The sequence below is a fragment of the Bison bison genome, unplaced genomic scaffold (assembly GCF_000754665.1).
Source record: "Bison bison bison isolate TAMUID 2011002044 unplaced genomic scaffold, Bison_UMD1.0 scf7180017864053, whole genome shotgun sequence".
In the NCBI taxonomy this organism is placed as follows: Eukaryota; Metazoa; Chordata; class Mammalia; order Artiodactyla; family Bovidae; genus Bison; species Bison bison.
Genome location: NW_011494625.1, coordinates 1,230,245 through 1,240,984, shown reverse-complemented (window position 1 = coordinate 1,240,984; position 10,740 = coordinate 1,230,245). Strand labels below are relative to the sequence as shown.

At 42.1% G+C, this 10,740-nt stretch overlaps 1 protein-coding gene across 1 annotated transcript in view; it reads left to right on the top strand.

Annotated features, from left to right (window-relative positions):
- The window catches only part of F13A1 (coagulation factor XIII, A1 polypeptide), a 148,304-nt gene that overhangs the window by 39,397 nt on the left and 98,167 nt on the right, over positions 1-10,740 (top strand). Inside the window, exon 4 of the mRNA XM_010835833.1 lies at positions 9,760-10,011. Coding sequence (XP_010834135.1) covers positions 9,760-10,011 — 252 coding nt within the window. The remainder of the gene's footprint in view (positions 1-9,759; positions 10,012-10,740) is intronic.

The window sequence follows — 10,740 nt, the reverse complement described above, 5'->3', positions numbered from 1 at the left end:
GGTGATGGACAGGGAGGCCTAGTGTGCTGCAGTCCATGGGGTCGCAAAGAGCCAGGCACGACTAAGCAACTAAATAACAACATACATATGTGTACACACACACACACACACACGCACACACACACCTCACTGGCAAGGTATTAAATAGAAAGCATAGGTTCCAAGGTCCTTAATGAATGATTCTCTGTTGAACGTTTGTGTTTCTCTTGTCTTAATTGACATCATCCAAGATTTTTTTTTTTTTTTTTTTTTGCCATTTTTGATGTTTCTTTTCTGGTGCTGTTGCTTTGTCTTTGTAGTTAGTAACCTGGGGTTTCTAAAAGTTATTCAGGGACGTATTCGGCCTTGCCCCCATGCATTCTCGTTCCACTCTAAGACTGTTAACACGAGGCTTGCTTCCCTTTCCCAGGCTGCTGCGCTCACGCCTCCAGCCTTGCCACATGCATCATGCTGTCATGGTAATACTTCCAGGGCCCGTTTGGAAAGAGATGGATTATTTTGAACATGAAAGGTGTTTCCTGGGAAAAACAAATGAATCAAATGGAAAAATGAATTAACATCACGAAATTTACCTTCCCAGCTGGAGATATGATATATGCATGCGTTCCTTAGGGACAATCCTCTTATAAGAATTCACTGTTAAAAAAGTCTGCGGTGATCGGAGTCAGAGCTCAGCCTGCAGTGTATTTATACATGAATGGAAAACATCCCTCGAAGGAAAAAGTTTAGAACCATGAATGTTTGTTTCTTGTGAGGGGTGCATGGAATTGACAACTGGTGGCCACAGGTGTCTTGTTCCAGGGCTTCTAAGGCCTGTGTGATACTCTTAATGGGACCTGGTATCTGCAAAATATTCAGTTCTCTCCAGTGACATTTACTGGGCACCTACTCAGTACAAGGCACAGGGATATTCTATGGAGTTAAAAAGACAATAAAATAACATCTTCAGCTCAGTTTAATAAGAAAATTAGGTATTTAAGTTCATAAGGAGGAAGGGTTTTATTTGGGATTTCCTGGTGATTAATTAAAACTCTCATGATCAGAAGTATTATTATTAAATACAGCACAGGAAGAACCATCAGCTGTGGCCACTTGACTTACAGATGATGTGCCCAAGAGATGAGAAACAGGGGTGCCCTGAGGCTCATGAGTCTTCATTTCAGAGCACCAGGGAAAGTGACTGACGTGTGCCTACTTCACTTACAGGTACCGCCTCCTTCTCCCTGCTGTGTCCTCCCAGGCTCTAGGTCAGAGTGAGGCAAAGTCAGAATAATTACATTAGCAACCTCATTCAACTACATCAACCGTGCTGCAGGTGAATTAGTGGGCTTCCTCAACTGCCTGGGACTCATCACCACATAGGATGTTTTATTTAGATGGAAATATATTCCAAGCCATCCACTTTCCAAAACATTAATGTTTTTAACGTAGCACATTGCTCTGTGGGGTACTGCCTATGCAGGGCTTTGCATGCAGTGTGCTCCCAGATCTAGAGAATGAATGATTGAGACAAAATCTCCCCCGAAGTCAAAGAGGGCTGACTTTGAGCTGGGGGTGGATTTCTCTCGCCCACCATGTGGATGAAAAGAAAGAGGCCATGCAACAAGCTCAGGCCCTTTGAGCCAAAGTTGGTAAAGAATAAAATCGTAAAGGAATGAAATATTTTCATCCTCTTTCTCCTGGTTCCAAGCAGTGGGGTGTTAAGGCAGGTGTGTTTCTCTGTATTCACACGTATATGCTACATGTAAAGAGAGAGTCAGGTTATATGTGAGTACAGGCATGTAGTTCTGGCCAACTTTGCCTTGCGAGTAGTACTCGTGTGGCCTCAAAAATGATTTACAGGTGTAAACAAACGTTTAGACTAAGACCATATGTTAATCTCTACATCACTTGAGAATTTGACACCAATTTTAGTTAAGTGTGAAGGAATGCAATTGGTAATTATATTTTTTTCATGGTTAGTAAGTGGTTCAATTGCAAAGACTGTGTTATTAAAAACAAAATGAGAATCCTTTCTGGGGTATTATATTTCCTGCTTCTATTTTTCTTGCCTAGATTCTTTTTTAACACAAAAGTTACACAGCTTTGTAAAAACAAAACATCTATCCAGGCATTATTCATTTTAGCAAACGTGTCCATGGTGGTCACCTTTGGAGGGTCGAATTTCGCACCGAGATTTGGCCGAGGGAGGCTGGCGGGCAGTCAGGGGTGTTGACGGATGGGTGTTCAGGAGCGTAGGCTGATTGTGGTCTCTTAAACGTGCTACCTCCTGGAGGTGAGAGGGCTATTTAGCGAAATGAAATACTACTCTGTCACAACTTCCTCGCTCGCGGTTCAATCATGGAAAATTCTTCCCCAGCGCTGTCATTGAAATCATTACACTCAGAATTAAACATGGTATAAGGGAGCAGCCGAGAAGACCCTGCGGTATTATCGACAGGCCAGGTCTTACATGAATAATCAGCTTTTGCATGCAGCGCATGTGAAAAGGCCTGTAAATCAGGGCTCTTTCTTCTCCCTTTGGAATGAATGGAATTGCTCTCTGTTCCCCATTTGTCTCCACGTGCTGGTCTGATGCCACCCGGCTTGACCCAAGTTGCAGAGCTCCTCACACGTCTCCTTTCTTCCTTCTGCCCCTGACGTCCCCTTAAAACCTTCTAAACCCACGTCCACTGCAGCCCAGAGACCCTTTCCGGAAGCCCCCATCTACCAGGTCTTCTTTCTCGCCACCAGTTACTAAGCCCTTGGATTCACACTTCCGCCTCACATCCCTGCAGTCCACCACGCGCACCCCCAGCTGTCCTTCCGCCTCCAGTCCCTTCAGATCTTCCAGTTTTACTCTTCTCTTGGCTTCCTTCATCTTAGTCCCTCCAGCACCCTCCCCACCACCTCCACAGAAGCAGCGACATGCAGCGAAAAGAGAACGGACTTCCAGCCCAAAGATCTCAGCCCGGGCCCCGTGTCCACCACCTGGTGATACAGAGGTCTCGGGCGTGATAACCTCACGGGACCTCAGTTACCCCTCTGTAAAAATTTCCTCACAGGGACCCCAGGAAATAAAGCTTCATTTCTATCACACTATTTCCATCTCTATGTGAAGTGCCTTGGCAACACAAAACACCTTTTACAAAACTGAAATTGAACATTTTAGCTGAGTCCAGTGAAACCAGTAAAAAATTATAACCAACTTCCTGTGTCTTCAACACTCTGAGACTGAGGCGTTTGACTAGACGGTTTTAACGAAATGAAACGCTGACCCAATCGCAGTGTAGATGTTTGTTCCTGGTTTGAAAACATAGTTCTCTCTGAAGGAAACATGAGGTGATCGTATTTTCTTCTTAGCCCCAAGTCTCAGACACTGCTGGTGCTTTAGTTGCTAAGTCGTGTCTGACTCTTATGACCTCCTGGACCGTAGCCTGCTAGGCTCCTCTGTCCATGGGATTTCCCAGGCAAGAATACTGGAGTGAGCTGCCATTTCCTTCTCCAAGGGATTCTTCCAGACCCGGTATCACAGCTGTGTCCCTTGCATCAGCAGGCAGATGCTTTGCCACTGACCCACCACAGAAACCCCTTGATTCAATAGAATACAAAATTCTCTAAGGCAGAGATTGACAAATTTTTACTGTAAGGATTCAAGCCAAACTGGGTTCAAATCTCAACCCCAGATCTCATTGCATCGCCCTGGTCAAGTGACTTCATCTTATTGTGCGTTCATTTCCTGATTTGTCAGATTAGGATGATGACAATGATTCTCCTCTCACTGCTGCTCTGGGGGGTGAAGCAGCAAGAGGAGTATCCTAAGCAGCGCATCCATGGCTTGTCCGTAGACCGTAAGCTCAGCGAGGACAGGAGTCTGCTTTGTTGACTGTTGTGTCTCTAGCACTTAATGATGCTATTCGTGCTTAGCACAGAGCAGGCAGTACTGTTGCAGGAAGAAGAGAGCTTCAAACAAACTAGGCTTTAGATTAAATCATGACTGGGTTCAAGGCCAGCGTGAACAAACATGGCTCTCCTTTTCCTTCACATTTTGTTTTAATAACTTGAATTTGCTAGGTAAAATTTAATAGGAGTCTTTGCAATGATAGCTTGAAGTATAATAATGGAAATGAGTGATCATTGGTATTTCAATACTCCTAAACAATAGTGGATGTTAGTACAAAGATGAAGCTGAAGCTGACAGCACATAGCTTTACATTGTTGTTATTCTTTGGTCGCTAAATCATGTCTGACTCTTTTGTGACTCCATGGACTGTAGCCCACCAGGCTCCTCTATTCATGGGGTTTTCCAGGCAATAATACTGGAGTGGGTTGCCATTCCTTCTCCAGGGAATCTTCTCCTGCATTGACAGGCAGATTCTTTACCACTGAGCCACCTGGGAAGCCCATAGCTTTAGGTACCCTCTCATAGTTTCTTTTTGCTGTTCTTAAAGGAGGCTGCTTATATAATTCATTTGAAAATGCCTTTCATCTTTTTAAAAAAAATCTAAGTCTCTCATTATGACATAGATTTTCTCTCCGAAAGTTTATTTTTACCAAACTTGTGTCATATTTAATACTTGTATTCTAAATCCAAGTCAGTATTTAGTGGCAACAGCTGCCAGGAGTCACTGGAATAAATGAATTACGGCCCTGTTTAGCTGGCAAGATTGCATTCGATTTCCACACTCCAGCACCAATGGGGTCTCCAAGAGCAACAGAGAAAGGGCAACCTATTCCCCGGGGCTGAGCTTGTACAGAAAGGAGCATATACAGGAAGTATGGGACCTTTGGGACAAACAGCTTTGGCAGGTGGGTCATGTCCAAGCTTCCCAGAAGCTGAGCCCCGTGTATTCCCAAGAATACCACCTAGACAACTGTCATACCTTGGCAGAAAACCATTTTCAAAGCTTTATTGGATTTGTGATGATATTTATTCAGGGTGTTGATAAATAGATACTCCTACAACAGCAAAGCACCAAGGTTCTACTCTTCTCCCTGGCTTGTGCTGTATACATTTATTTACATTAAGATTAAGCATCTCACTGAATTACACAGTGGCGACTTATGCAGCTACCTCCTTAGGATGCTGTCTGCAGCAATATACCTGCCAAAGAATCCTTTAAAGATCCCAGTAATTGGAGAAGCCAAAAAGAAGCATTGTTTTTATTTGTTTTAACGTAGAATTCTCTACCTGGTTTATGTAAAACAATTGAAGTAAGTTTTCAGTAAGTTTCTTCTGCTTACAATCAAAATAATTTTCAGACATGTTAGCCTGATTTGTAATTTTCTCCACGTCTAGAATTGAATGTCTGATGCATTTTGGTAAAGTTTGTAAATGAAACATTTGCTCCAGTTTAAAATACCTAGGTATTTGACTATTTGGTAAACCAGACTATACACTGAACTGGAAGCTAAAAAGTTAAAGAATGCTGTGAGGTTGAATACACGGCAAAGACTGTTTTTCCAGGAACCCATCGGTAAAATTTAGTTTTGATGTTGATCATGAAGTAGGAATTTGGTCCAAAATGGCAACAATAAAGAGAAAAAAGATTTGCTCTGAGATAGCTTATACATAAAGTTTGATAAGCCTGGACATATGGTAAAATGCTCTGATGTTTAATTTTCTATTGAAATAATTGCTAAAAATTTGTTATATATGAGAAATTATGTACAAAGCATCTTACATGTAATATTTTATTTTATTTCACCATTGAGTAGTAGTATTATTCTCATTTAATGACAGAGAAAAAGAGGAAAATAGAGATTTGTAAAGGTCATGTAATTTATTGTGATTATTTTATTTTTTAATTAGAGGATAATTGCTTTAAAGGGCTGTGTTAGTTTCTGTCATACAACACAAATCAGCCATAAGTATATGTATATATCAGTTCAGTTCGGTGTACAGTCCTGTCTGACCCTTTGCAACTCCATGGACTGCAGCACGCCAGGCTTCCCTGTCCATCACCAACTGCCAGAGATTGCTCAAACTCATGTCCATCGAGTCAGTGATGTCATCCAACCATCTCATCCTTTGTTGATCCTTTCTCTTCCTGTCTTCAATCTTTCCAAGCATCAAGGTGTTTTCCAACAAGTCAGTTCTTTGCATCAGGTGGCTAAAGTATTGGAGCTTCAGCTTCAGCATCAATCCTTCCAATGAATATTCAGGACTGATTTCCTTTAGGATTGACTGGTTTGATCTCCTTGCAGTCCAAGGGACTCTCAAGAGTCTTCTCCAGCATCACAGTTCAAAAGCATCAATTCTTTGGCACTCAGCTTTCTTCACAGTCCAACTCTCACATCCATACATGACTACTGGAAAAACCATAGCCTCGACTAGATGGACCTTGGTTGGCAAAGTTATGTCTCTGCTTTTTAATATGAGGTCTAGGTTGGTCATAGCTTTTCTTTCAAGGAGCAAGCGTCTTTTAATTAATGGCTGCAATCACCATCTGCAGTGATTTTGGAGCCCAAGAAAATAAAGTCAGCCCTGTTTCCCTATCTATTGGCCATGAAGTGATGGGACTGGATGCCATAATCTTAGTTTTGTGAATGTTGCATTTTAAGCCAGCTTTTTCACTCTCCTCTTTCACTTTCATCAAGAGGCTCTTTAGTTCTTCTTTGCTTTCTGCCGTAAGGGTGGTATCATATGAATATGAGGTTATTGATATTTCTCCTGACAGTCTTGATTCCAGCTTGTGCTTCATCCAGCCTGGCATTTCACATGACCTACTCTGCGTATAAGTTAAATAAGCAGGGTGACAATATACAGCCTTGTCATATTCCTTTCCTAATTTGGAACCAGTCTGTTGTTCCATATCTAGTTCTAACTGTTGCTTCTTGACCTGCATACAGATTTCTCAGGAGGCAGGTAAGGTAGTCTGGTTATCCCATCACTTTAAGAATTTTCCACAGTTTGTTGTGATCCACACAGTCAAAGGCTTTGGCATAATCAATTAAGCAGAAGTAGATGTCTTTCCGGAACTCTCTTGCTTTTTCTATGATCCAGCAGATGTTGGCAATTTGATCTCTGGTTCCTCTGCCTTTTCTAAATCGTGCTTGAACATCTGGAAGTTCTTGATTCACGTACTGTTGAAGCCAAGCTTGGAGAATTTTGAGCATTACTTTGCTAGCATGCTGCTGCTGCTAAGTCACTTCAGTGGTGTCTGACTCTGTGTGACCCCATAGACAGACGGCAGTCCACCAGGCTCCCCTGTCCCGAGATGAGTGTAATTGTGTGGTCGTTTAAACATTCTTCAGCATTGCCTTTCTTTGGGACTGGAATGAAAACTGACCTTTTCCAGTCCTGTGGCCACTGCTGAGTTTTCCAAATTTGCTGACATATTGAGTGCAGCACTTTAACAGCATCATCTTTCAGGATTCAAAATAGCTCAACTGGACTTCCATCACCTTCTCTAGCTTTGTCCATAGTGATGCTTCCTAAGGCCCACTGGAGAAGGCAATGGCACCCCACTCCAGTACTCTTGCCTGGAAAATCCTATGGATGGAGGAGCCTGGTAGGCTGCAGTCCATGGGGTCGCTGAGAGTGGGACACGACTGAGCGACTTCACTTTCACTTTTCACTTTCATGCATTGGAGAAGGAAATGGCAACCCACTCCAGTGTTCTTGCCTGGACAATCCTGAGGACAGGGGAGCCTGGTGGGCTGCCGTCTATGGGGTCACACAGGGTCGGACATGACTGAAGCAATTTAGCAGCAGCAGCAGCAAGGCCCACTAGACATCGCATTTCAGGATGTTTGGCTCTAGATGAGTGATCACACCATCGTGGTTATCTGGGTCATGAAGATCTTTTTTGTATAGTTCTTCTGTATATTCTTGCCACCTCTTCTTAATATCTTCTACTTCTGTTAGGTCCATACGATTTCTGTCCTTTATTGTGCCCATCTTTGCATGAAATATTCCCTTGGTATCTCTAATTTTCTTGAAGAGATCTCTAGTCTTTCCCATTCTATTGTTTTCTTCTATTTCTCTGCGTTGATCACTGAGGAAGGCTTTCTTCTCTCTCCTTGCTGTTCTTTGGAACTCTGCATTCAAATGGATATGTATTTCCTTTTATCCTTTGCCTTTCACTTCTCTTCCTTTCTCAGCTATTTATAAGGCCTCCTCAGACAACCATTTTGCCTTTTTGAATTTCTTTGTTTTGGGGGATAGTTTTGATCACTGCCTCCTGTACAATGACAAGAATCCAACCATAGTTCTTCAGGCACTCTATCAGATCTAATCCCTTGAATCTACTTGTCACTTCCACTGTATAACCGTAAGGGATTTAGGTCACACCTGAATGGTCTAGTAGTTTCCCTACTTTTTTAGATTTAAGTCTGAATTCTGCAATAAGGAGTTCATAATCTGAGCCACAGTCAACTCTCAGTCTTGTTTGTGCTGACTGTATAGAGTTCTCCATCTTCAGCTGAAAAGAACATAATCGATCTGATTTCTGTATTGACCATCTGGTGATGTCCATGTGTAGAGTCATCTCTTCTGTTGTTGGAAGAGGGTGTTTGCTATGACCAGTACATTCTCTTTGCAAAACTCTATTAGCCTATGCCCTGCTTCATTTTGTACTCCAAGGCCAAATTTGCCTGTTACTCCAGGTATCTCTTGCTTGACTTCCTACTTTTGCATTCCAGTCCCCTATGATGAAAAGGATATCTTTTTTTTTTTTTTGGTGTTAGTTCCCATGGACAGAGGAGTCTGGCGGGCTACAGTTCATGGGGTTGCAAACAGTCAGACATGACTGGAATGCAAAGTAGGAGGTCAAGAGATACCTGGAGTAACAGGTAACTTTGTTCTAGGAGTACTCTCTCTCTATATATATATGTATATACACACACACACACATCTCCCCTTCCTCTTAAGCCTCCCTCCCAACCCATGCCATCACACCTTCTTTTAATTTGCCAGAGATTGCAAAGGTAATAAGTAGCATAGCCAAGATTCAAACCTAGACAATTTGCCTCTGGAGCCTGAATTCTTGCCCAAGACATAAGCCTAAATTTACTAAATATGACATTGGCAATAAACGTGTTTCAGTTAAATAGAAGATTAATTACATATGGACAACTTATAAATGGAGCTGTATTAGGTAGTATGACAAATAATGAAATTGCATTCAAAATACACAAAAACATTTGCCTTGTACCCCTTATGTGTGTTAATTCACTTCAGTCATGTCTGGCTGTGTCCAACCCCATGGACTACAGCCTGCCAGGCTCCTCTGTCCATGGGACTCTCCAGGCAAGAACACTGGAGTGGGCTGCCATGTCCTCCTCCAGGGGATCTTCCTGACCCTGGGACTGAACCTGGGTCTTTTGTGTCTCCTGCATTGGCAGGCAGGTTCTTTACCACTAGAGCCACCTGGGGAGCCCTTATGTCCCTTTTTAGGGCTTTTTTAAGCCATTCTAAGTCTTTAGAGAGCAGAATTTCTGGTACTGATGACTTCACATCACCCTGTAAGCTCTGTTTTGTTTTTGCATCCAAGATTAGTATTTCTACACCTTATTTGAGTGCATTGACCAACCAACAAAAATCTTTGTAAGTACTGTCATTCTTTTTTAAAAAATATAGACCAGACGAATATGACCTTCAAAAAGTTCTGAAAAGTAACTGCCATCAGACAGCAAGTTGGCAGCAAAAGTGAAATTCAAACCCAAGTTTTACTATTTCAAGTCTAATGAATTATTTCCACCTTCAGCTATTAAGGTGACAGAGAACAAAGGTAGCTTGTGAAATCTCAAGGCTGTGTTTCTTCTTTCTTCCCGTAGGTCTCTACCCCCAGGAGAATAAGGGAACCTACATTCCAGTCCCTTTGGTCTCTGAGCTGCAGAGTGGCAAGTGGGGGGCGAAGGTGGTCATGAGAGAGGACAGGTCTGTCCGGCTGTCTGTCCAGTCTTCTGCAGACTGCATTGTGGGGAAGTTCCGCATGTACGTGGCTGTCTGGACCCCCTATGGGGTCATCCGCACCAGCCGAAACCCTGAAACGGACACATACATTCTCTTCAACCCTTGGTGTGAAGGTAAGGGCCTGGTATTTATTATCTCACTACAAAAATAGTTCATATATTTCTAATGCATCTCTTTTTGGGTCAATAGAAAAATTATGCTAGAAGACGTGTTCCTTCCTACATCCACTTTCCATGTTTTAAGGACAGAAGATGACACAAAATTTGCTTTCAGTGTATGAGGCTATAACTTGAAGTTAATGCTGCTATAAATTTACTTCAAGAAATAATTGAAGATTGCGTAAAATTGCACAATTAGTTAATTGTGAAGTTAATATGCTGATGGTATTACCTCTGTGTATGTTATTGCTCTATTAACAAAATGGGCTTCTTTGCCTTGACTTTCAAAATTGATAGGATCCAGAAGATAAGACATATAAATATACTAGATGTTAGTCACTCAATTGTGTCCGATTCTTTGTGACTCTGTGGATTGTAGCCCACCAGGCTCCTCTGTCCATGAAATTCTCTAGCAAGAATACTGGAGTGGGTATCCATTCCCTTCTCCAGGTGGATATGATGGAATACTATGCAGCCATAAAAAAACATGATTTTACCACTTGCAGAAACATGGATGGACTTGGAAGGCATTATGCCAAATGAAATAAGTCAAAAAGAAAAAGGCAAATCCTGTATATCACTTATATGTGGAATCTAAAAAATATAACAAACTAGTGAATATACAAAAAACAAGCAGACTCTCAGAGAACAAACTAATGATTACTAGTGGGGAAAGGGAATAGG